Source organism: Ciconia boyciana, chromosome 1, assembly GCF_034638445.1.
Source record: "Ciconia boyciana chromosome 1, ASM3463844v1, whole genome shotgun sequence".
NCBI lineage: Eukaryota > Metazoa > Chordata > Aves > Ciconiiformes > Ciconiidae > Ciconia > Ciconia boyciana.
In genome coordinates, this window is record NC_132934.1 from 17508196 (window position 1) to 17535327 (window position 27132).

Below are 27132 nucleotides of genomic sequence, written 5' to 3' on the forward strand. Positions count from 1 at the left end.
ATTCTCTGGAGTGACAAAATAACATATTCTGGCAGTTAAAAATACAAAGATTTAAATTAACAAAGCCATATTAGCAAAAAATCATTGCATCACTGTAATGATTAATTTCTATTGACATCCTCTGTTCCTCACTTAGATTTGCCAAATCCTTAAAAATGTGATACATTTACACTTTTGTGTATAAACCACAGTATTTTTTGAAAATAATCTAACAATGAAAAATTAAATTATATTGCCAAGTTAATAAAAAATAAAGATTATATTTTATTAAGGTATCAAACCCCATGTGCTGTTCCATTTTGTCCAAAATCTGAAACTGAGGTATGATTAAAAAGAAAAGGAAGAAATCTGACAAATAATATTGTGTAGATGCAATTCTGAGTGAAATCTTAAACATACTGTGGAATTCAGGCGATCGTTAGCCTCTACACTCTCCCAAACAGTTTGAAAGACTGTCTGCTTTTACTCACATCCCACTCTGAATACCTATAAAATTAGTATCTAAAAAACAAAAAGTGAAGGATACTATTTACATGTATTCCTTTTTATTCTAACTGTATGATTTTTTTGCCTTTTGCTTTCTACCTTTTTTGAATTTAGAAGCAGGCAGAATACTGACATCTTACATGTTAAATTCCTCAGAAAGATGAGACACCACTCATCTCATGTAACTTCAGACAATGTAAAAATCAGACAACCAGATTGAACTAATCATTTAAGCTCTTTCAGTAGCTTACAGAGGAAAATGGTCTGATTGAATCCTAACTGGAATAAATTGCCATTTGGTGGTGCCTATGACTTACTAGTGATCGTAGCAAGAACCTAAGTGTCTAATTTAACTTTGACATTGCCAAATGTATCTGAAGTTAATCCCATTCAAGAATTGGTCTATCAATTTTTTGTACAATGCTCCTGTTACTCAGTTTATGTTAATTTCCATTTTTGATGGACTCTTTGTTTATAAGCAGTTGTTACACTAGCTGATGACCTCAGTAGGCTGAATCTGTTTGCTCCAGAGATGTGCGGTCTGGGCAGGAACAACCTTTGTAAGATCACCAGAGTGCCTGCTAGATACCAAAGCAAGTTATACTGAATATTGCAGGTTATTCTGCAATCAGTAAGGCAACATTACCATGCATATCCTTGATTTCTGAATCTTGACTTGACTTGACTCTGACTTATTCAGCCTTGACTTAGAGGTTTTTTTTCTTTTTCCCCATTCTGTGTTATCTGTGCTTTGGGAAAACAGTGCCAGGGTGCTTTGGGCTGACCTTCTTCCTGTCACTTTCATGAATTACATTGTTAAGAGTAATTGTATATTCTTAGCTCTCATTTATTTTCAAACATCACTTAAAATTTCTTGACTAAAAGGTAACACAGGACCTTTGTAACATTAACACTCTTAATTATTAAACATTTCTTTGTCTCAAACCGGTTTTTGCACAAAAATTGGCAAAATGTGAACCACTTGTACTAATTGATACCTTTTATTGCTTCTAAGAGGTGTGACAAATCCCAAAATATTTGGTGCTGTAAGAAGTCACAAAAGTTGTTTTCGTTCCTTTGGAGAAGCCCACTTGTGTGAAACAAAGTGACATTCTTTTTGTTGAGTGTCCTTATCAATGAATTACTTGCAAACAGGTCTTACAGAAGGAAAAAATAAGATGATATGCAACTTCACATCAGCACATCATCAATACTCTGACTTTTTAATTTCTCTCTGAAGGCTTTTTCACTAATTTCAGATAAATTGTTACTTAGCATACATGGTGCAAAAGCCTTGATGTTTATGATCTGTTATGCAGAAGAAATGTTTTTTTCTTGAATTTTAAAACTGTAAATATTACCATGCTAACCTAGGGCCACCGAAACATTCATATGAGAATCTAAACACTGCAGGAGAGATTGTAAATCTCAGATTCTAGGCTCTCTCGGCTTATTTCTTGTCCTCCATCTTCATCCTCCTTCTCCAGCTAGATAGTTGCTTTTTAGATTATGGCACTTTTCCCCTTACTCATTGACACATTTCTGGTGATGATTGTCCTTTCCTCCATTGTTTTTTTTTCCATTACATTATTTTAAAAAATCAAAGTTAATACAATTCTGAAAGTGATTTTCAGCGCTTCAAAGCATAGTACCAAAAGTGGCAGATTTAGGGAGATGTGGTTCAAGTGATTATTTTGTGTGCTGCGAGTCTCTGATTCAGGGTTCTGATATGGCACTCATGGACAAAAGTCTTTAAGTCTAGGAATATTTGGTGTTAGGAAGGCAAAGAGAATAACTTATTTGGATTCTCAATCCAGAAACCAATAAGGAGATCCATTTGGTGAAGTGTGATCATGAATATTGGGAGGGATTGGTGCCTTGTTTTTCTTAACGAGTTATACTTCTGGCAGAGGCAAATGTTGTCCAATGGGCACTCATTTTTCAGAGCCAGCCTAGTGGAGGGGCATACATCCGTCTGAATACTGAGCATTAAGATCCAGGTTGATGATCTTTTAAGTGCAGAGAACTCTGAGACTGGTTATATATGCCCATACCTTTTTAACATGGTTAGTCAGAGGAATTATACCTTTCTAGCTCAGTTCTTATCAGTCTGTGTATATTGCCACAAGGAAAGGAGGCTTTCCAATGTCTCTTAGAATTAAGGAAACAATTACTTTTGAGCAGTACAGATTTTTTTTTTTTCCCCAGAGACAACCGTGTCTGGAATTGCTTACGTTTCCTCTGTTTGCTACAGCATGTTTGTAGGTAGTCATTGAGCTATTGTTTGAATTTCTGCCTTTGAAATATACAAGCTGACTTGAAAATTTAAGGTAAGAACTGTTATGAAAGGGAAAGATTTCTTTTTAACTAAGGTGCATTTTTCTCCAGTGCCATGGTTACCCAAGGTTAAATACACTTTATGTGTTACAGCCCATATAGAATTCAAGTTCCATAGCCTGTATGGATGGCTTCCTCTGTTCCCCTGGTTAAATAGTCATTGCAATCTGGAGGTCATTTAATCAAAGAAGATGATACATCCAAAATGTGTTTCTTAAGAAAAGTCTTAGTCTGTCTGTCTCAGAAGCAATTTCCTGATCTCCAGACTGGCAGGGGAATGTTTTATGAGAGGTTGTCCCTTCTGAATTGGAGTAATCAGGAATATCTTCCCCATATAGTATTTCTCAAGCTCTCTTACAGGGTGCTTTGCTTATTTCATGTGCGTTAGCATGATGACTGGACCTTTTAATTGTTTGTTTTACATAATTTGTGAATTAATGCTGGTTTCAGAAAGTGAGATTTATATTTGGGGTTTGTTTTTTTCATTTCATTATGAATAAATCAATAAAGAAATTTCATGTCGCTATGGATTGTTTCCTTTTTTCCTCTTCTTGCAACATTCAGATTTATTTAAATTTGCTTTTAATATTTATAGCTTAATTAGAAGTGTGCTGTACTTCTTAAAAACAAATTTTACAAGTCACAAAGTCATAAAACTTCGACTTTCTATTCTAGTTTATCATTGGAGGGAAGGTAAAAAAGTTAGTTTCATAGCACACCAGATGTGGAGGCAGAGTGTAGAGGAGATACAACGCCTTGTTAGGGAACAACTGTGAAAACAGAGGGAGACGGGGGCAGGGGGGAATGGGAGTTGGAGCAGCAGTGAGGAAAGCTCAGCTGGGAAGAGTGGAGAACGGGACCAGGTCTTGTGGCTGCTGGGACTTGTGTAGCCGACTGTTAGGCACTCACCCCTGCGGTCGCTTCCATTCCAGGCACCTGTCTGAGATATGAACCTGCAGTTCAGTCACTTCTGGCAGCCCTGTGGTTTCTGTGCCCCAGCTCCCTGACCCTAGCTGCCTTTCTCAGCAATGCTTCATCCACTACACTCCCTCTGGCCACCCTGCTCACAGTAGCTCCTTGGCAGTGTGCCATCCCCTGGTTAAGAGTTGACAAAGCAGTCTTCAGAACATGGGTGACAGCACAAGAGTGTCGAATGTGTTGTTGGAGCAGGAATAGATTTAGAAAGGAGAAGCTTGATAACCACTGCTTTAGTGTTAGGTTAAGATCTGCTTTCCAATGGTGTCTAATACCACAAGCTCAGTAGCCTCAGTGGATTGCTTTTCTCCTCCCAGATGGGAAGGCATAGCAGCTGAAGTAAGCTTTGGGTCTTCCCCTTAAAAGTACCATTCAATGTCACATTACACAAATTGGTAGGGCTGGTCTTTTCTGGTTTAAGTTACTCCTTTCACACTCTTAATACCTCCCTTTCTCTCACATAGTCTCGCACACAGTTCAGAGTCTGTGGTGCCAATGGTCATCCAGTGAGAAAATGGTGGTAGTTTTTGATAGCGTGCTCTTGTTTTTCAGATTCTGTAAGCTTACATTGGGGTCAGATCACTAATTTACAACCTAGTCCTCATTGTGCAGCTAAGTTAAGCAGAAGCCATCAGAAAGATTTAAGCTAATACTTTTCATCTCTAAATTTTTGTTACTAATAGAGTGAACACACAAGAGAGGGAGAAATGAAGATTTTTGAGCAAATTATATCTTCTGCCATTGCTTCTTTCTTGCATGTCAGTTCACATTGGCTGTGCTTGTCTTTTTCAGAAATAGATATAATACATGTTTAAATTACTAAATGCTGTGCATTTGATTTGAAAACTTTTTTTTTATACAGCCATGATTTCATCGGAGAATTCACAACAAGTTACAGAGAGTTGTCGAGAGGGCAATCTCAGTTCAACGTGTATGAGGTAAGTATTGTGAGTATTTACTCACTTTCAGGAAATAAGTGAGAACAGTTCCAATGTTTTCATGGTAAACTGGCCAAATCTGCACAGCGCTGGTCAAAATCAGACTTTGGAATTATTTCACATTTCTCCTTTTATAAAGAAGAACAGAGAATCTAAAAGTGTTGCTTCATTAAAAGATTTAAAGACAAGTAGATATGCATGCATGTGTATGCACACTGGGCTGTGATAGGGCAAGAAGAGCACTTCAAGCAGCTGGGTTGGTATGACATAACTTGGAGCAAATACTGGGTTACCCCCATTTGTGTATGAACAATTTGTCATTTATTTCTCCTTTTGCCAACTGTTAAGTGTGTTGCATGCTATTTTCTCCTATCCAAAGAATACCTGGTGATTCCTACATCGGATGCAGAGTCACAAGCCTTTGATCTTAAGTGCAGACTTTAGAATCTTTAGAGTTTTGATGCAGGGCTTACAAGTGACAGAGGATTTAGCTTACTTATTGGTAGGGTTTTTCATGTGGTCAGTTACCATCTTTGCTTAAAAATTTGCATCTCATTTCCAGTTTAGGATTCATACATCTGCCAGCTACTAGGATTGACAGGCAGTTGTCAATTCAATTATAGAGTTTTATATTGTTAGATGATTTCTAACTGTGTAAGACCTTATTGTGTATTGTACGTGAATGCAGACTGCATCCACATTCCTTCTTAGTCTTCTTTCTCTTCTCTTTTCTCCTCAGGGCCCTGTGGCCAAAATGTGCAGGCTTGTTTATTTCAGATCTATTAAATCCCTAGTTTAAGACTTCTTTCTTAATTTAGTCTGAGATTACTAGGATTTGCAAAAAAGTAAACATTTTTTTCCCAAGATTAAACTTTACTGAATCTTGAAAACACGCTGTAATTTATTCTCAGAAGCAATCAATGAGTTTGTGGAAACAAAAACTGAGATGCGCAAACTCGAAGTGTCATAAAAGGACTCATCTTTGGCATTTTTTTTCTTTTTTTCCTTTAAAAATTATCACAGATTTGGGCACAAAAAATTGACTGAAAAAAAAAAAAAGTCGAAGCATTAAGACTCCTGCATTAAAACTTCATTTTTAAATTAATATTGCAGAAGAATCTCAGTCTGGAATGAGAAATGTATCCTGAAATTTCAAAATGTGTTAAATAAGGAGAGGCAATAGGAGGAAAAGATTTAAAATGTATTTTGTCACTGAGAAGAGGTGTCAATTTACAGACTCTTCCTAAGGAAATATGTTACATTCTGCAGTATTAAACTCCAGCTTATGTTTTTATAAATCCAAGAAATTTCATTTTTGGTTTTGAGTCCCCATTATTTTTATGCATAACCTAAATCACTTCAGCTTTATCTTCAGTAGATAACAGTGTGTAGTACTGTAACTTCAAATACTGTGAATGTGCCCCCCAGCTAGAAGCAGTACAGGTGAGTTAGAGTTATGCTGCATCTGAGCTAGTAAGTTCTGCCTAGATTGTCTTAGTCTAATGATCAGTTCTGGTGCTGATATAACATGGTTATCCTCCTTTTAGGAGCAGAGGTAGGAAGTCTACCTACACTATGCTTTGTACACATATTGGCTTGTCTAGGTCTGTGTCAAGTGTCTGCACTGTATTGCATCGTGTACTTGGAGCGGTTTTCCAGAATTCCTGTAAAAGGAATTGGTTTCTTTCCCATGGTAAAACAATGTGAAGTGTTTCAAGTTCCACCTCTTTTTTTTTTTTTTTTTTTGGTGTGTATATGTGTGTGTACAAAAGCCAGGAAGTATTACCCCTGATTTAGGTGATATGGGTAACAGGCAACTAAGTCTAGTTGCCTGATTGCCAATGTGTTTCCTTTTACCATTTCTTTTTCACCTAGCAGTAGCCTGGTGCTTAGGTACACAACAGTACCTAAGCATCTAATTCACCACTCTGATGACAGGCATTCTTGATGCATTTGGACAAAAACCCACAACTGTCTCATGATGCTGCGTGGTGGTGGCGTTTGGGAACAGGTGCTCTGCTTAATTAGAGCAGCGTTACCATAAAGAGGTACTCCCTGCAAGGGCTCAAGAGTAGCAATTTTCCCATGGAAGTAATGCATGTGTTCCAAGCACCTGTATATTCCCCTGTGTGAAAATACATGCGACTGCATTTTCACATATGTATGCATATGTCCAGCCATTTGTGTTAAAGCTTTTTAGCACCCTCCATCTCACACATGTTCATAGACAAAGTGTATGGATTGTGCCAGATATTTTCAGTTTCTCTAAGGTGAAGTGCTGAATCTGTAGGTTTTGCTCTGTAGGTCTTTCATAACCACACTTACTGAGATTTGCAAAGAGCCTTCTTTGTTTTATTTTTAACTTCACTGTTTTGTTGTCTTTCTCAGTCAATTCTGTTCTCATTTTTGCTGTCTTTCATTTCTGGATATGAACATTCATACACCACAAGAAAACTACTGTTTAGGCACAGTACAGTCTGTGCTGCATTTATTGTCCTAAGGTGTTTATATACTGGGAACAGAGGAACCTTAGAAGAGTCCAAGTATGAAGTTCATATTCAGTGCTTCAGATCACAGAGTCATGAACCCAAAGAACTGTGTGTTATAGGTAGACTTTTTTGGTGTGCATTTTTTTTACGATTTCCAGCAGTATATCTGTCTGATAACTCTTTGACAGATCCTTTATAAAAATAAACTGATTATAAAATATGTGATCTTTTGTCCCTTTCAGAGTTTATAATTAGTATTAAACACAGGAATGGTCCGGTTTTGAGTTAAGTTGTGGTTTTCTTTCACATTGAAGAGGCTATAGTCTCCTCTCTAATGAACATACAAGATGTTTGTATCAGTTGAGTAATGAACATAACCCAGGAAAATACGGCATCTGCCAAAGTGCCTAAGGGAAAGATAGGAAAGGTGACAGTGCATTCTATTAGAAATTGCCTTATTTTGTCTTGGTTCTTGGAGCCTTGCTCTTTTGGGTTAGACCTTGACTCTTATCCTCATGCAATAGATTGGTGTCATCACACCACAGTACAAATGCTAATTCCTAGGTCTGATAACCAGCAGGATTATTCTAGTTAAAAGCAGCCCTCTCTTGGAAAATGTCATCATACAGAGCCCTCCCGCTCTCTAGAAGTTCTGGTAGCATAAAATGGGTCCTCTTACTGCATCAGCAGTTTCAACCTGTGTCTTATATAATGCAGACCAAGTATAGGTACTGAAGAAAAAATAAGACGCTTAGCATTTTTTTTTCCCTGTTGTTTTGGAAGTCCCTAAAAGTATTTCTTATTTCTCATATTCTGGAGCTCCTTCCCAACTTCTACCTGGGACATTGTGTGCGATATTTTTCTTGGTATTTCTTTAGTGACTCTATCCTTGACCTCCAGTGTTACCAGAAGCCAAGATTTTGATCTTATCCAACCCTCCCCACCTTCCCCAGGGGAAAGTAATATCTAAGGCTCCCCAATATCAACAATGGTCATATGTCCCATCCGAAAAAAACAGGAGTAGCTTTTTCCACCAAATCTCCCTTTAACGTAGTCTTGTTAGTATGAGCATCTCCTCTTTCAAATTAGCAGCTAATTTGCCTTCAAATTATACTGCAGGTAATACAGGCACTTCTGCTATGTGATGCCACCTGGTGACTTATGGATTCATATGGGCTGTAGTTGCTTTTGGCATGGTTCCATGGCTAGCTGTCTTGAGGACTGCTCTATTCCCTTTGTCCATTCTGGTAGGAGACCCTATTCCTGAATTTAGACTCGCATATGTGTCCAGATTGGTGAAACTCCTGACCAGCCTGTCTGCAAGACCTTCATGGATGCAATCTTAATTCCATGATAGGAACTTCTTTCACTTCTGCTTCTCCCAAGGATGATTCAGAAATAAGACAAATCCAGCTAATTAGTAATTTTTATCCTCAAAGACAGTTGTTTAATTTCAAGACCTCCAATGTCCCTCAGAATAAATACTTGAGACCTTCATCCGGGTTTTGGGTATGCTTTTTGAAGGATTTAGACCAGCTTCTATATTTGCACCATGAGTTCCAGCATCATGCAGTTTGCATGCACGGTGTCTCTCAGAACTGAAATGTGTTTTTTCTTCCTCATGGAAAGATATTCTTGCTAATAATGAGAAGACAAGCCTATGTGGCTATAGACTTTTTTTTCTGTATGGTGTGCAGATCTTTTTTATTCCTTAAGCTGTCCTTTAAGTGGTCTCGGACTACTGCCATTAAACTTCAGTATTTTGTAAAATTTCATATTCCTAATATAGGTGATCACAAATATGATGGTTTAGGCAAGCACTAATGCAAGGTAGGGAAGGACAGTGCTCCAATTATGTGCTGCACTTTTATTTTGAAGATGAGCAAAGGTGCTGCTGTGCAAAGCACCACAAAGATAAATGAAAGCCATGGGGGTTTTTTCTTATTTAGACTCAAGATCAACCCCAGAGTTACTGTAATTTACAGCAGTTTCCTATGGATAGTGTCACAGCACAGATTACTGTGTGCAGTGAAAATGTCCTCTCCTGTTGTATCACTGACATGACTCCTACCCTACCAGGAATATTCTGTCATAACATCTTAAGTAATTTTGCAGTTTCTTAAATATAGTATCAATATCTTACTCCCAGCAATAGCATACATTTCCTGAGCATCTCATGTTTGCCTCCCCACATTGCATTCCTCCGTACTTTGGTACTGCTTCTACTTGATCAGTCCATGCAATATCAGAACAAAAGAGACTGGAAAAAATGTTTTTTAATGGTTTTGCATTTACAAACTGACCCAAGGCAGGTAGGGAAGTTTGTGTTTGAGTGGGTGTCCCATATTTTCAGATTAGAAACATTGCTATAACAAGCTCTTTTCAATTGACCTTTTTTTAATGGGTAAGAGTTCATGTAGCTTCCTAGGTTACTGCAGGGGTGTAAGACTTTCAGAGGCTAAAAAATGTTGTTTTACTTATAAAGTTATCTGAAATTTGAGAAGAAACCACATAAATATTATACTAATTATAGTACCTGGAATTATAGGAGAGAGACAAGCTGTGTTTTAATTCATCTTTGATCCCAAGTAGATGCCTTGTTTCCCATGATATTTCATGCCAAGCTCTAGTGCATTTCCTATCAATTCCTGAGAAGCCAGTTGTCAAGTTACCTGAAGCAGAAGATTGAGATGAATCTCCTTTTTGGCATTTAATGACTGCTGGCAAGAAATATGCTGCTAACTCATGCCTGACCACTGGATTCTGGAGAGTTGTGAATGAAGGGCCACAGGGCGGGCAGGCAGTCTGTTAGCTTTGTCTTCCTCTTCTGGGCAATTGTCAGCAGGAGTCACTTTCTGGGGAAGATTCTGGTTCAACAAGAATTACTGCATTGTTTATAAACCACCGTTACAGAGATTTAATCCATTGCTCACCAGTCAAGCCACTGTTAATAGGAGGGACAGGGGTTATTTGGGGTGTTTTAAGTGATAAAAGGCTTATGTATGTGTAAGGCAGCCAAAGCTTTGAAGAAGACTTACTGGATAACCATGTGGCATACTGGAGGGAAAGAAAGAGTCACTCTCGTTTAGCCTGTTTGGGAAGACCTTAAGTGGTATCTCTTTCTGCCTTACATTTCACAGCTGATCTGTGTTGTGCAAGAAATGTGATCTTTAAATGTAATTTCATTTTGGTTGGGGGCAGAGAATTTTTGGAAGGCATGTATTACTATTTTTCCCATTTTCAGGCAAAATTGTTTAAATATTTTATAGCAGTTAAGTGACTAAGATTTCAATTGGGAATGTTTTCATTCCTTGTCATTCACAGAACATCTGTGAGTAGTTTGCAGTAAAACTTGGCAGTAAGCCACAAGGATTTGAGTTTCCTAGTTATAGGGGAGATAGTTGATCGACCTAATTAACAAAATAATGTTTTGCTTTCAATTCCATGTGCAGTTTTGAAAAAAGCAGGAGTACATTTTAATGTGTATGTAATGAAACTGACTGACACTTGCCTTTGAATGGGTAGGTATTCAGAAGGGAAACAATTTTTATTGGTGGCTACAGTGAGAAATTTTATAGCTATGGGTTCAAGACATTCAAGAAAACTGTTCAATGCTTTGTAGTCCAGTTCCATGAAGATTCTTGTGTATGGGGAGTGCATTGAGCCCCCACAACTCCTGTACGCCAGTCAGGTGGTGGTCTGTGCCATTTTCATGAAATTACTGACTAGTTTCTATTCTGGCACAGTATGATCTGTCCCCTCAGTTGCTCTTCTTGTCAGCCAGATCCTGTCATTGCACCAAATACAGAAACTAGTAGTAGAACAACTCTCATGTTTCTGACTGAGGAGAAGATGGAAACAGATTAACTGGAATGTGAAGAGGTGCATTGTGAGATGAAGAAGTGGTGACACAGTACACTGAACCACTGGAATCAGTAATGCAGAAAAATGGAGAATCTTGTGAAAATTCAAAGAAGTGTTTCACTGAGCACTCAGATTTATTGAACACTCTCACTTCTGTTGCCCCAGTCCCCTATTTGTGAAATGCGAATAACACCACTGGCTTACCTAGCAGGTACCATAAAGATAAATTCACCAGTGTTCACAGAATCACAGAATTGTATAGGTTGGAAAAGACCTTTAAGATCATCGAGTCCAAACGTAAACCTAACACTACCAAGACCACCACTACACCATGTCCCTAAGCACCTCATCCAAATGTCTTTTAAATACCTCCAGGGATGGCGACTCAACCACTTCCCTGGGCAGCCTGTTCCAATGCTTGACAACCCTTTCAGTGAAGTAAAATTTCCTAATATCCAGTCTAAACCTCCCCTGGCACAACTTGAGGCCATTTCCTCTTGTCCTATCACTTGTTACCTGGGAGAAGAGACCAACCCCCACCTCTCTACAACCTCCTTTCAGGTAGTTGCAGAGAGCAATAAGGTCTCCCCTCAGCCTCCTTTTCTCCAGGCTAAACAACCCCAGTTCCCTCAGCCGCTCCTCATCAGACTTGTGCTCTAGACCCTTCACCAGCTTCGTTGCCCTTCTTTGGGTGCACTCCAGGACCTCAATGTCTCTCTTGTAGTGAGGGGCCCAAAACTGAACACAGTATTCGAGGTGCGGCCTCACCAGTGCCGAGTACAGGGGCACGATCACTTCCCTAGTCCTGCTGGCCACACTATTTTTGATACAAGCCAGGATGCCATTGGCTTTCTTGGCCACCTGGGCACACTGCTGGCTCATATTCAGCTGGCTGTCAACCAACACGCCCAGGTCCTTTTCCACCGGGCAGCTTTCCAGCCACTCTTCCCCAAGCCTGTAGCATTGCATGGGGTTGTTGTGGCCCAAGTGCAGGACCTTGCACTTAGCCTTGTTGAACCTCATACAATTGACCTCGGCCCATTGATCCAGGGACCTGTCCAGGTCCCTCTGTAGAGCCTTCCTACCCGCAAGCAGATCAACACTCCCGCACAACTTGGTGTCATCTGCAAACTTACTGAGGATGCACTCGATCCCTTCGTCCAGATCATTGATAAAGATATTAAACAGAACTGGCCCCAACACAGAGCCCTGGGGAACACCGCTTGTGACCAGCCGCCAACTGGAGTAAACTCCATTCACCGGAACTCTTTGGGTCTGGCCATCCAGCCAGTTCTTTACCCAGCGAAGAGTACACCTGTCCAAGCCATGAGCAGCCAGTTTCTCCAGGAGAATGCTGTGGGAAACGGTGTCAAAGGCTTTACTGAAGTCTAGATAGACAACATCCACAGCCTTTCCCTCATCCACTAGGCAGGTCACCTTGTTGTAGAAGGAGATCAGGTTGGTCAAGCAGGACCTGCCTTTCCTGAACCCATGCTGGCTGGGCTTGATCCCTTGGTTATCCTCTACATGGCGTGTGATGGCACTCAGGATGATCTGCTCCATCAGCTTCCCCGGTACCGAGGTCAGGCTGACAGGCCTGTAGTTCCCCGGGTCCTCCTTCCGGCCCTTCTTGAAGATGGGTGTCACATTTGCTAATCTCCAGTCAGCTGGGACCTCCCCAGTTAGCCAGGACTGCTGGTAAATGATGGAAAGGGGCTTGGTGAGCACATCTGCCAGTCCCTTCAGTAGTCTCGGGTGGATCTCATCAGGCCCCATAGACTTGTGAGTGTCTAAGTGGTGCAGCAGGTCACTAACCATTTCCCCCTGGATTATGGGGGCTCCATTCTGGTCCCCGTCCCTGTCTTCCGACTCGGGGGGCTGGGTACCCAGAGAACAATTGGCCCTACTATTAAAGACTGAGGCAAAGAAGGCATTAAGTACCTCAGCCTTTTCCTCATCCTTGGTCCCTGTGTTCCCTCCCCCGTCTACTAGGGGCTGGAGATTCTCCTTAGCTCTCCTTTTGCTGCTAATGTATTTGAAGAAGTATTTTTTGTTGTCTTTTACAGCAGCAGCCAGATTGAGCTCTAGCTCAGCTTTGGCCCTTCTAATTTTCTCCCTGCACAGCCTTGCTACACCTTTGTAGTCCTCCTGAGTTGCCTGCCCCTTCTTCCAGAGGTCATAGACTCTCCTCTTTTTCCTGAGTTCTAGCCAGAGCTCTCTATTCAGCCAGGCCAGTCTTCTTCCCCGCCGGCTCGTCTTTCGGCACCTGGCGACAGCCTGGTCTTGTGCCTTTAGGCCTTCCTCCGTAAAGAATGTCCAGCCTTCCTGGACTCCTTTGCCCATTAGGGCTGCCTCCCAGGGGACTCTGTTGACCAGTCTCCTAAACAGGCCAAAGTCCGCCCTCCGGAAGTCTAAGGTGGCAGTTTTGCTGACCCCCCTCGCCGCTTCTCCACGTACCAAAACCTCTTATCATTTCGTGATCACTCTGCCCAAGACGGCCTCCAACCGTCACATGGCTCACAAGTCCTTCTCTGTTCGTGAACAAGAGGTCCAGCGGGGCACCTTCCCTACTTGGCTCACTCACCAGCTGTGTCAGGAAGTGATCTGCCACACCCTCCAGGAACCTCCTAGGCTGTTTCTTCTCTGCTGTATTGTATTTCCAGCAGACATCCAGTAGGTTGAAGTCCCCCACAAGAACAAGGGCTAGCGATCATGAGGCTTCTCCCAGCTGCTTATAGAATAGTTCATCTGTCTCCTCATCCTGGTTGGGTGGTCTGTAACAGACTCCCACCACAATATCTGCCTTGTTGGCCTTCCCCCTGATTCTTACCCATAGACACTCCACCCTATCGTCACCATCATTGAGCTCTAAACTATCCAGACACTCCCTGACCTATAGGGCTACCCCACCACCTCCTGCCTCGCCTATCCCTCCTGAAGAGTTTATAGCCATCCATCGCCGCACTCCAGTTGTGCAAGTCATCCCACCATGTTTCCGTGATGGCAACCATATCATAGTTTTCCTGATGTACAATGGCTTCCAACTCCTCCTGCTTGTTGCCCAGGCTGCGTGCATTGGTGTAGAGGCACTTCAGCTGGGCTGTCGTCCGTGTCTCCTTCATAGAAGAACACCCCTTGTGTGCTTTGAGGTGTTTCACTGGCATTTCCCTCTTGGGTCCTATTGCCTCAGTATCCCCTAGCTCAAATCTGTTCGACTTCAACTGTGCCCCAGCGTACCCTGCACATCTCAGAGACACAGTCTGAGTGCCCTCACTGGCACCCGCTCCCTCTAACTGTGGCACGTCATCTGTCAGCTTCCCTCGGGCAAGCCTGATATTGTCCCCCTCCCCCTTCGAGTCTAGTTTAAAGCTCTGTCGATGAGCCCCACAAGTTCCTGAGCAAAGACTCTCTTTCCCCTTTGAGAAAGATGAATTCCATCAGACGCCAGCAAACCTGGTGCTGTGTAGGCCATCCCGTTGTCAAAAAAACCAAATCTGTGGCGATGACACCAGCCATGGAGCCATGAGTTGATAGATTGGGTGTCTCTGTTCCTTCTAGTGTCACTGCCCACAACTGGAAGGAGAGAGGAGAAAATAACCTGTGCTCTGTAGTCCCTTACTAGCCGTCCCAAGGCCCTGAGGTCTCTTTTGATTGCCCTAGGACTTCGTGTTGCAGCTTCATCGCCCCCCACATGGAAGAGCAGTAGGGGGTAATAGTCCGAGGGCCGTACCAGGCTAGGGAGTATCCTCGTGACATCCTTCACCCGAGCCCCAGGGAGGCAGCAGACTTCCCTAAGAGGAGGGTCCGGCCGGCCTATCGGACCCTCGGTTCCCCTCAGAAGGGAGTCACCCACAACTATAACCCGTGTTCTCTTCCTTGTGGAGGTGGTGTTAATAGGAGAGGTACGTTCTTCTGACCTGGGCGACACCTCTGGTGTAGATGGACTGTCATCCCCATCCTCCATTGCCTGGCCTTCCACCTCCAGGGCCTTATATCTGTTGTACAGAGGCACCTGGGGAGGCGAGGTGGGCAGGGAGGGCGTTCGCCTGCTGCCACGAGCGTGGACTTGCCTCCATTCACTCTCCTCCTTTGAGCTGCTGCCTTCAGCCCGGTGTGGGGGGATACAGGATCCCCTTGATCGTGGGTTCTTACTGGTGGCTGCTGCTGCTCCTGTTCCTGTCTCGGGGGGGGGCAGAGCATGGCACCACCAGTTGATCTCTTTCTCAGCCTCCCTGATGCTCCTTAACCTTTCTACCTCCTCCCGTAGCTCTGCCACCATGCAGAGCAAATGATCCACCTGGTCGCACCTCACACAGCTGTCCTCATGGCTGCCATGCGTGAACAGTGAGAGGCCCTGGCACTCCCTGCAGCCTGAGACCTGGACGGCTGCATGTTTTCATGGGAGCTCCATCTGGGAGTTCAAATATGCATATATCCCAGCGTTGAGGTGCATAAGTAAACGTTATGCTGAATAAATTTAGAATCCACTGAAGACAGACTAGTTTCTGCATTGAAAGTGTCTTAACACTTATCTTTATGTTAAGTCATAAATCATACTGCTTTAATATTTGTATCTGTGTTTCTAGGTAATAAATCCAAAGAAAAAAGGAAAAAAGAAAAAGTATGTTAATTCTGGAACAGTAAGTAAATATATTTTATGTTACTGGATGCTTTTCTTCCCTCTTGAAACAGGGTGTAGTTGACTTGTAATTTAACAAGATTAGAATAGAACCTTCTGTGAAGGCCACAACAATAAACTATTTACTGTTATACAGCATTTATTTTCAGATATTTTTTAATTTGAAGAGTCTTATAAAAGCTGTGTCCAAGTGTGCTGTTAAGTTGCCAATGATTTCCAAAATGAGTTATACCAAAATTTCAGTCAAATTCTTGAAATTATTGGACTGAACACTATTAATTTTTATCTGAAACATATCTAAACTTTTTAAAGTCAATTTTCTTTTAAAATTTAACTGCTGAGCTAGCATCTGTAAGAGCTAGTATGCTTAACATGGCTATACCAAGAAGAGTCAACATTTTTTATTAACAACAGGTTTTTTTAAATGTATGTTGAAAGATCTGTTAGTATAATTTGGGATGAGAGTTTAATGTCCTTTTGTTCATATTCCATATTCTGTTTTATGAACCATTTGCTAGCAACGCAAATAATTCCCTTCAGCACTTTCTCAGCTTCCGTGTTCTGGCATCCATGATGTTCAAAACATCATTTACAAAAAAATGAAGATAAATGTTGAATTATATTGGAAAACCTAATCGGATATAAGATACATTTTTTTGAAAACACATCCAGCATGTGGGTTTTTTTCTACATGAACAGTTCCACTGAAGCCAGTAGGGCTACTTTCACTCTGAACTGTAACCTTGAAGGAATGTTTTGTCATTCTCACATTCTGGTATAAGTCTGTTCATCAGCAGGAGAATAAACACTTATTTTGTACCTCTGCTTTAAATTGTAAAAAATAGGCAGAAGCAGCTTGTCCATGAAAATTTACCATACAAGATCTGATTAGTTAGATAATTTGTTTTTCGCTAACGTATTCCTTTTACTACAATTTAGCGTGTTAAAGTAAAGTTCTTTTATGCTAAATTAGTGAGTCAGAAACTTATGAAAAGTGATTATTTTAAATCAATTCTAAAAGTAAGTGTACTCAAAATTATAGGTATGAAATCTGGCTTAGGATACAGAAGAGCAAAAAATGCATTTACATGTTCCATTTTCCTGTTGATTTTGGTTTTAAATATTTTAACACTTTCACATGTATCTGTCTGCACTTGAAAGAACATATTTTACTCATGTTTGGACAGACAAAATCAACTGTGTCTTGTTATCCTTTGTCTCAAATTATATGGAAATTTCCAGTAAATGGTTGTTAACAATTTTCTTTCCTCTTTCCTTCTCTACCACTGTTCTCTACTGTTGGCTTTGTAATTTCTTTTCAAAAAAAAGAAATTACAGTGTTCTTAAGTTCTTCAGGCTTCCCTTATGCTTCTCCAAATTGTCACTTTCCTATGCGTTTGCCTGCAGTTTTGTTTTTCTTTTCCCTGTCATTTGCCCAAGATATTCTTTATCCCACAGATTTCTAGATTTTCAAACCAGGCACGAAGGCCATCATTCTCACTAATAGGAAGTTGGCTTCTGGAAAACTTTAAGTAAAGTGGATATAGATCATTGACTGCTATCTCACTGCTGCTTTTAAGGGCTACGTACATACAGTAGCCATCTCAAGTCATTATTACTTAAGGGGTCATTTTAAAGTCAGACAGACAAACTACATACTAAGCAGAAATGTTTCAGAATACATGATTCATTTCAAACAAAGCAAAGTAGTGAAATTTAAAATTCACTGTATAAAACTTGGAGCATTGGTAGTCATTGTCTGTATGGAAGTAAACACTTTGGCCTCTTTGGAAGGGTGTTGTCTGTTTCCATTTTTTACCTTTTTAAATCAGATTCACTGAAAACATTTGCTTTAATTAGGAACAAGGTGACCAGCTGTAATAACAGATGAACCATTAAAATGCCTGTGTCCAGTGGGAAAATGCATAGAAATTCCAGTCTAATATGCAAGACTATGCTACTGATAGTCTGGTAGAACTTTGTTATGGTCTTCTGTTCTCAACTAGAAGGGTAATTTGATGGTTTGCAAATTCAGTAACTTTGCAAGTCACTAAGAATCACAGAGAACCTGTGACGAAGTAGGATAGAAGACAGAATTACTACCTGTAATCTCATTCTGAGTCCAAGTTTACAACATAGAAATATTTTCAATTTTTATATTTGCTGCAGTTGGAGGCAAATCAAATTTTCTGACAAACTTCCATCCCCTTTTTATTCCTTGTATCATTATCAGTGAATTTGCTTTGAATAGTTACTTAAGCAGTTTTCACTGACTGCCTGATGCATTTATGTTGTGAGAGAGTTTTGTGTCACTTTGTAAATAAAACAAAAATAGTTTGGATTGAAATCTTTGCTTCATAAATGTTGTGCGATGTATGAAGATCTTAAATGCTGGATCTTTTCCACTTGAGTTTATATTTCTGTGACTCGAGTGCTGGAAATGCCAGTAACACCTTTAGACCACTGTCTGTGTTTTGGACCTATATAATTTCTGAATGATAAAAGCTGGGACTGAAGAAATTTCTTATCTTTACATTTTGTATATATTCCACCTTAAATTTTTTTATGTATTTCATATATATGTATAATTATAATTTACTAGATTTTTGCATTCTTGGCTTGCATCAATACTCAATACCACTTTTAATGTGAGATGAGAAATTACATAAATAATTGAGTTCTACAACAGTGTTGTAGTATTCATATAATAGATGCATTATCGTCTAGCCTCTAATATTCGTGTGTAGATGTAGTGCACAGTGATCAGAAGACATGCGTGTGGTAACCTGCTCTGGAATACAATCTTCCATCTCTTACCTTTTGCTTAAAAAAAAACAAACAAAACCAAAACCAAAAAAAAACGAAACAACAAATAAAAAGCAATTATAGTAGACTTCCCAATTTGTTTCTTCCCTTTCAAGAACTGCCTATTGAAATGGTTTTGTATTTTTTTTTAATATTCTTTTTTCCCCTCATACTGTAGGAAATTATGTCTTAAGGATAGAGCTCCAAAAACGTTGTGCTTATGTCTCTACTTGTTCAACTGGGAAATGACAATTCATGTCTGACTCTCTTTTATTTGCTTTCAGGTAACATTGCTTTCCTTCCTAATTGAAACAGAAGTTTCATTCCTTGACTATATTAAAGGCGGGTATGTGATTGGCAACAAACCTTTCTTGTTTTCACAATCTCATTGTAATTCACTAATAATTTGTATATGTACTTTGCATATGATGACTCTAAGTAGTATCTGTAAAGAGCTGTATTGTTTCCTCATTTTAGAGGCTGTACTTTCCTACAGAAAACCTGCAGATAGTTATTGACGTAAGTTAAGTTATGGAACTTCGCTTATAATTTTGGAATCGGTGTTGGTACTAAAACACTGAGATTGAGTAATGACCTCTGATCAGCCAGTGAAAATTGGATTAACTGAAAAGGAATTACCTATATACTTAAATTAGTAAAATGCTGTTTTATTTCTTCTGATTACACTGACCTTTGGTGTATTTAATATTGGCATTTATTTAGAGCCTTTCCCCTTCAAAGGCATTTTTTCAATACTAATTACGTAAAATTTATAACACGTTCAATTTCTCATTTATCGTCATTTTCCCAAAAGGGAAGTAGAGACAGAAGCATCAAATGGCTTACCCTAGAAAATGTCTGGAAATGGGATCGAATCTCAGAAATTCCTGGCTCTTAACCTCCCTGCCAGAACACAATTCTTCTCTAAGATAAATGGAAATAATTTGTTATACATTCCTAGACACTTAATACAGATTTTTGAGGCATACAGTCTGAATATACATTCCACAGTTATTTTAGAGCATTGATTAGCTGTGAAGAAACATGTTACTTTTTTTTTTGTGCCAGGCTTCACCTGAAATAAAAAAGAAGTCTGTGTTGTGTTTTGGGCTTTGCCTTTGTTCCCAACAGTGGTAATCCTATAGATGAGAATGTGCTTAAGGTTTATTCCTAACACATTCATCACTGAAGTTCATTAAGTTAAAGTGATGCCCCCAATCATAATTGTTAGCTACAGAGAAACTGTCAGTAAGCTATCTCGACTGCCACTGCATTTAAGGTTTTGAAAAACCGCAACCTGAGGTTGTACTCCATACCAAACTGATAACTTGTAGAGGGAATGGATCATTGTTAAGATGTACTCCAAACTGTCGACCCTAACCCATGGGCTGCTGCAGAGTGTAATTTTTGTCTCTCTCAAGGACTAACAGCCTCTTTGATGTTTCAGTTCTCCCAAACAGTTAAATTTTAAAGTTAGAAAATCCAAATTCACTGCTGTTCAATCTCCATCCAAGAAAATAAATATTTTCACTAAGGGTGAATTCAGTTTGTTATGTATCTCCAAACACTGTGTCTGTTGGCTCATTAAGATTGAACCTGACAATATTTTATGCATAGTACTTAAAAATGGGAATGCTTAATTAGGGTTTTTAACATGGATGTAGACATATTCTCTGTAAAATTCTTATTCAATATCGTTGGAGAAATTTGTGATTTGACTTGCTCATCTGGTTGCTCTTTGGTAGCTGAACATATTTTCTCATTTGGATAGGATGCAGAGCCTCTGCAACATTTCAGATTCGATTGTTTGAAATTACAATGTTGTATGGTATACACGACAGCTTACAGGTGGCCTTCAGAGGGAGTTGTATAGGCCCATCGCTGAGGTGTGTAAGTAGTGGGACGCGTTAGTGGAGGGAAGGGGCTGTGTCAGGGAGCATCTGTCCCTCCCCAGAATGGCTGGGAGCTGGGAGCGGAGCCGGGTAGCGTGGCTGGCAGCGCAGGGTCTCACCAGCCGGGGCCCGGTTGTACCGTACATGGGCAAGGCAAGCAGGACAGGCCCAGAGATGGTGGCCAGGCTCAGTTAAGAGTCCAGATCATCAGGGAAGTTTGTGGTAATGAGGGAGACCAAGGTCAGGCTGGGAAGGCAAACCACAGATCCGGGTCAGGATCAGGTCCAGCGATTGCCAGGCAGGCCTATGGTGGACAAGGCAGGGAGGTCAAGCCAGGAAGTCAGCCCATGGGTCAGGGTCTGGATTAATGGAGTCCATGGCCAGGCATGGGCTTGGCTGATCTGGAGATCTGCACTCCTCTGACATAGCTCAGGCAGGGACTGAAGGCTGATCTGAAATGGGGCTCCTGAGCCAATGAAGGGGCGTGTGGTGGAAGGGCCGAGGTGAGTCTGTTTAGGGCCATTAAAAGGCTTTTTAATACCCTCAGGACCCCTACACTTTGTTCCAGGATACTTGTGGACCGCAAACTATCAAGCTCTTCTAGAATTGCTATCCTTGCCTCCAGTTCAGTTCTGTTAACTGGACACGCTGCTGTTGGAATACTTCTTGTCTATGTTTGCACTCTTTGGATCCTACAGTTTCTCCTCAGAGGTGATTTAATTCAGTTGTTGGCTGCATTAGAATCCGTTACAGTTCAGCAAAGGTAAAACTTCCTAATATAGGTCAGGCATGCTGTCGAGGTGCTACTGCATCTTTAACATCTGAAGAATATGTTGACTCTATATGCTATATGCTAGAATTCTTTCAGCACATTTGCGTGACAAGCTGTTCCTGAGGCACCTAGATTGCCATGGTTAGGAAAACAGTTATTTCTATGTTTCTGGGTCCATTTCCAATGATCAGTGTGGCTTGTTGTGCCTGCTTTGAATCACTGTAACAGATAGACAGCTACTTGAGATAATAGAAGAGTACTTGGAGCATCAAGGTTCTGGATGTGATTTCTGTATTAACAGTCATGGTTAATCTGTTGTGGAGGCCTTCTGATTTGTGCCAGTGTTCTGTTTTTAGTAGAGAATCGTAGAGTTTGAGAGAAAAAGGTTACTTTATTAGGACTGCTGTTGCCTTTCTCAGGAACATTCCTGCTGTGGACTTTAACAGAAGTAGAAAATGGCCATCCATCCATGTTAACCAAAAGTTTTTATTGAATGAAGCATATGTATACACAAATGCATGAAGAAACAGTTTACCTCTAGTATACCTGTTTGTTCTTTGAAGTGTGTTGTACATATATGCCACAACCATCTTATCCCCATTCATTCAAAATTCATCTCTACAATAAGAGTGTGTATAAGGAACTGAGGAGTTAAATTTTATGTCTAAATTTGGAAAGAAAATAATATAGTGGGTGCATAAGTATTCTTTTTAGGGTGGTTTATCACATTTCTCACAGACATGTTACAGTACAAGTTAATAAACCTAATTATCAACATTCTATAGACAAATAATATAAATTTTGAATACAAATAATACTTTGTTGTTCTTATTGATATTTTGTATATATCTCTGTAACTGTAAGTCAAAGAAGGCTTGTGATATTAATAATTACCGCTTAAGCTTTTTTCCTATCTTTTATATGAAAAGAGTATAATTCAGGAGAGTGCTCTGTGCTTAAAAGTAAGAGCAGTAACAGTTATCATTTAATTATTTTATATAGAATCTTGTTTAGTGATTCATACAGTTATTTCTATGTACATGCCAGTGAAAACTGGAGAAGTACTTGTACAAAATGTTACCTTTCTTTCTGCAACCTATACAGTTTTGTAAACATGACCAGGAGGCTGAGACTCAGAGTCATTTTGTTGGCTTCTCTCTTCCTTCGTTCGTCTCATTTAATACTACTACATGTCAGTTGCAGTCCAGTTGACAGATTTTGAAGGAAGGGGGAAAAGAAGATTTTTGTCATTAATCAGTCTGTTTTCCCATCAAGTATGTCCTCCAAAATTGATTTTTTAGTTCCCTGTTTTTCTTCCATTTAATTAGGCAAGGGGAAGAAAACACTGATTCTGCAATAGGCACAGCATTGCCTCTTCCATAAATGGATGCTTATGAAATACTTCATGTTCAGAAGTTTCACTGTAATTGATTTGAGGTGTCTAGAACTAATACTGATTTAATGGAAATCTTGACAGCTTTAACTGCGACAAATTGGGATTACAGTATTGATTTTATTTATGTTTTGAGTCTGCATCTGTTCAATTGGGATATTCCATTATAAGTATTATGAATATGACTGTTGTTTTTTTGAAGGGCTTTGAAGAGTGAAATAGAAGTTGTCCGTAAATTCTAATTTCGTTTTACTGCATAACACTGGATTTTATAGCAGTATGGCAGGAAAGAGGTGGATGTCTCTTTTGCATCTGAATATTACATCAAGTGGTGCCATCCTAGTAGCTGCCTTTTCCTTACATCTTGATACTTAATCACATATTTTGCCACACTGACCTTCCCACATTTAAAATTGGTACATTGTGTTAAAAATTAATGTACATTTCAAAATCGGATGTCTCCTGCCACTTACCAATTAATAACATATTCCTATCAAAACACGTGCAAATATATGAATAAGCTCAGGAATGTAAGGGATTCGGCCTTGAAGAGGAATGCAATTGAAATTATCCTTGTTTACAGGAATGACTGTCAAATGCTTAGTTTATAGTCTGCTCTGTTTTTGTCTGGAAGAGAGACCAGGAGCCAAAAAGCTGCAAGACTGAGTGCACAGAAAGGATATTTCTGTGCAGAAGCTTCTAGTCTGTTTGACTTACTAGAATAGGGAGGGAGCTAGCAAGTTACTCTAGGCATTTGTAAATCAACAAAATTAAGGAGCTGAATCCTTTTGCAGCTCAAAAATATTAAGTCATCTCTTCTGTCCCAGATTAGTGGAAGATAAGAGGAAATGTTTTCCTCCCATCATGTTAAAAGCCTTACCTTCATCTAGGTTTTTGGAAATGAACACCCACACGTTGTTTGGTTGCTAAGGGCTTTGGACGTACATTTTTAACTGAACTGTATTGAATCATTGATGGTCAAAATGGAAATTTAGAACTCCTTTCATGACAGCTATTTTCATCCAACCAGTACACCATATAATGTAATGGCATGCATATTTGATGTTTGGAGGAGACCTGATGTGAGATACAGTTATGAAGCAAGGGCTGCCATAGCTACATATTTTGGAGGCTTTACCATATATTTCTTGTATCCTTGGAGAATAATAAGGAGTAAGAAGACTATATAAGAGGAAGATCTTGTACAGCCTTTATCAGAAAAATCTTTATGTTGATACGGCATTTGGCCATTTCCCCTGCAAAGGGGAAATTACAAAATAACTGTCATTGGGGACTTAAATGCCATGGAAAGGATACAGCCTCTTGGTAGCGTTAGTTACTCCATTAGCTCCGTCGTAGAGTTCTGCGCAGTAAGTGGTCCTCAAGCCTTCAACAGCTCCCCCCCACTGCTAACAGACCAGCTGGTTGTCACTCTGAAGCCACAGGAGGAAATTCATGTTTCCTTCCAATGTACTGTTTAAAAAAACCTAATCATTACAAATGTTACAAGCCTAGTCAAAAGCTACATCCAGGCTTAGTTTGTTCCCTTATGTATATCAGTGCTGATAGAGCTCTTATTAAAAGACAATAGGTTTCACCTTGCTCTCCCAAAGAAACAAAAAAAATTGCTGCTCCGTGGTTGTGAGGTGAAGATTACTGTTCCTTTTAAGTTACTTTCTTCATTTCTCGTGGTAGTATAGGGTAAAGTCACCTGTTCAGGTATCAAATAGATCATGTCTTTCTAGACCAACTAAATTCTGGCAGAGTAGTAATGCTCTATCCAGCTCTGAACCGATAAGGCACATTGCTGTGCTTGGATATTCTACCTGAGTTCTCCCTTGGGACAGGACATTCAGCAGCTCAGCCTGCCTAGCAAGGTATCAATGTTTTAGCGGCTTTTGTGCAAAGCCTCATGACCTCACAACATCGCTGATGTAGTGGGTGTCATGAGCTTTTAATGTAGCTCCTTGGAGCACTATACAGCTGGAAAAGCAGGGACACAGCCTTAGCCAAATAATTTCCTTATTGTAAACAGTAAGTTTTGTTGTCTCGATGTGTTTTAAAATTTGCATCATTTAATCAGGCACCTAAATTTGTCTTGAAGACTTCAATTTTATATGCTTTTTTAAATTTTGAGCATCCTTATTCTGAATTAATGATTTTTCAGCTAATGTCCCTTACACAAAATACAGTAATCAATAATCTTATTTTAAAAATACGTTATTGTTGATAAAGGTCAATATGTTAATAATAATAGTAACCTAATACTGTGTACTTGATACATCCTAAGAATTAGTCTGTTAAAAAGAAAGAAAACGTAGCAGAAACAAAAACAGGACAGTGGACTTTCACATATATTCGTTACATTTCATTTGGTTCTAGAATAACATGTGTTACCATGAAAACACTTCTTAAAATGTTATCCAGATTAATTTCCCAGTCATCCCATTTGGCTTCCAAAGTAGTTGTATCTGATGTTTTCATGACACATGGCTTTTAAATTAGCTTTCCTGGATTAATATTTTAGTTATGGATGGTTAATTTTTTCAGTCCTGGTGAAACAGTAGAGAAATTAATACCTTTTCTAAATAATCTTTCACACAAAATACACATGTTCACAATACTACAGCTGCTTTTGAAAATATTTTCTCCAGTGGTAATAGTTTGAAGTTGAATTGTTTGTTTGAAAGACCCAGTTTTGTGTTCAAAAAAGGTTTAATTACATTTTGATAATTTTGACTACAAGGGTTGACCTTTATTTTGTACCTTTTTGCAATTTATTATTTCTTTCCTCAGAGGACACTGGTGCCGTGTGTAACTTAGACTTCTATGTCTCTTTTCCATGAGATCATATTCAGAGGCGTGTTTCTGATACAGAATCATAGAATCATTTAGGTTGGAAAAGACCTTTAAGATCATCGAGTCCAACCATTAACCTAACACTGCCAAGTCCACCACTAAACCATGTCCCTAAGCACCACATCTACACGTCTTTGATATACTTCCAGGGATGGTGACTCAACCACTTCCCTGGGCAGCCTGTACCAATGCTTGACAACCCTTTCGGTGAAGAAATTTTTCCTAATATCCAATCTAAACTTCCCTTGGTGCAACTTGAGGCCATTTCCTCTCGTCCTGTCACTTGTTCCTTGGGAAAAGAGACCGACACCCACCTCGTTACAACCTCCTTTGAGGTAGTTGTAGAGAGCAATAAGGTGTCCCCTGAGCCTCCTTTTCTCCATACATATATTGTACAGTATATGAAAAAAAATGGTCATTGAAAACATAGGGCTATCACAGTGCAGATTTGCCCTAACAGAGTTTGTTCTAGCTTTCCTGGTTCTCTGTAAGACATGAATTATATTCTCTGTGGTCATGAGTCCATAATACAAAGTGATAGTTGCATTAAGAGTGGGATCCAGTTTCCTGAACTATATAGACATATAATGCCATTTTAGACTCCCAAAAATTTCCATGGTGTAGTCAGTACCCTGGGGGCTCTAAAATAACATTAGGAACCTATATTTAGGAAACTGAAATCTAATCTATGTACAGTCATCTATAAATTGTTGAAGTCAAGTAATTGTTTTCAGTTCTTGCATGTTTTTCTATAGCAGCATCATCAAAATGTACATACAGATGGAAACAAATTCTAGATATGTAGACATCTGTTTTGATCTTATTTTATATCATGATTTTTATAGTTGTCAAATTGGCAGATACTCTAATATGCATACTCTTCTGCTTGGACAAAAGTCATGGTCCAGATTACAGTGGATTGTAAATGGGAGAGGGTGTTCTTCTAGTTTACCAGATAGGTTTCTGTTATCTGGAGCAGTATACATTTAATACAGATACACTGCTTTGAGGAATACTCCAGAAACTGATGCTGTCAGTCATTACCTGTAGTCACATGAAAATTAACTTTGTTCTTTTTGCCATAAGATGTGGTTTTAATATTTTTTCTTTTACTTTTGTTAGCCATTTTCCTTTTTAATCTTCTTTTACTGTGCTTTCTCTTGTTTGTGTCTTGAGTTCAGAATCCGTGAAACTCTATTTCTTCTTAGCAATTGGATCAGAATAGCTGATCCAGGAAATGAGTTTACAAATAAGTCTTGCTGTTCTTATGCAGAGGAAAAGCTGTTTGAGTTTTTTTTCTCAGTGACACATTCTTCAGCACGCTGAAGGATTTCTGTACTTGATGTACCTGACATGTAATGCTTGGAGGAGTCTTGTTTTACTCTTCAAACATTGCACCACACCAAAGCCCTTAAAATTTAAGTACAGGGAGATTATAGCCCAAAAGCAGTTTTGCTTAGCAGTGCCAATAAGGACTCTAAGCATAAATCTAGAAATGGTATTGTATGAGACTTTGTTGTTGTTGTTTTTCCTAACCTGTTCTTATCTGAGGAAGACAACTTTTCTGCACGCTGTAGTGATGGTGATAGAAAACTAGGTGACATGCACTTCTTTGGATATTTATTCTTACAACTAACTGACAGTGCAGAAGGACATTGTGGTTAAGAAGTCACAGGGCCTGAC

The 27132-nt window shown here is 39.6% G+C and overlaps 1 protein-coding gene across 2 annotated transcripts in view; it reads left to right on the forward strand.

The window, feature by feature from the left end:
• Positions 1-27132, forward strand: part of CPNE8 (copine 8) — a 112784-nt gene that overhangs the window by 62774 nt on the left and 22878 nt on the right. For both annotated transcript variants that reach the window (XM_072860038.1, XM_072860029.1), the window contains exons 11-13: positions 4661-4736; positions 15676-15729; positions 18818-18879. In XM_072860038.1, the coding sequence (XP_072716139.1) occupies positions 4661-4736; positions 15676-15729; positions 18818-18879 (192 nt within the window). The remainder of the gene's footprint in view (positions 1-4660; positions 4737-15675; positions 15730-18817; positions 18880-27132) is intronic.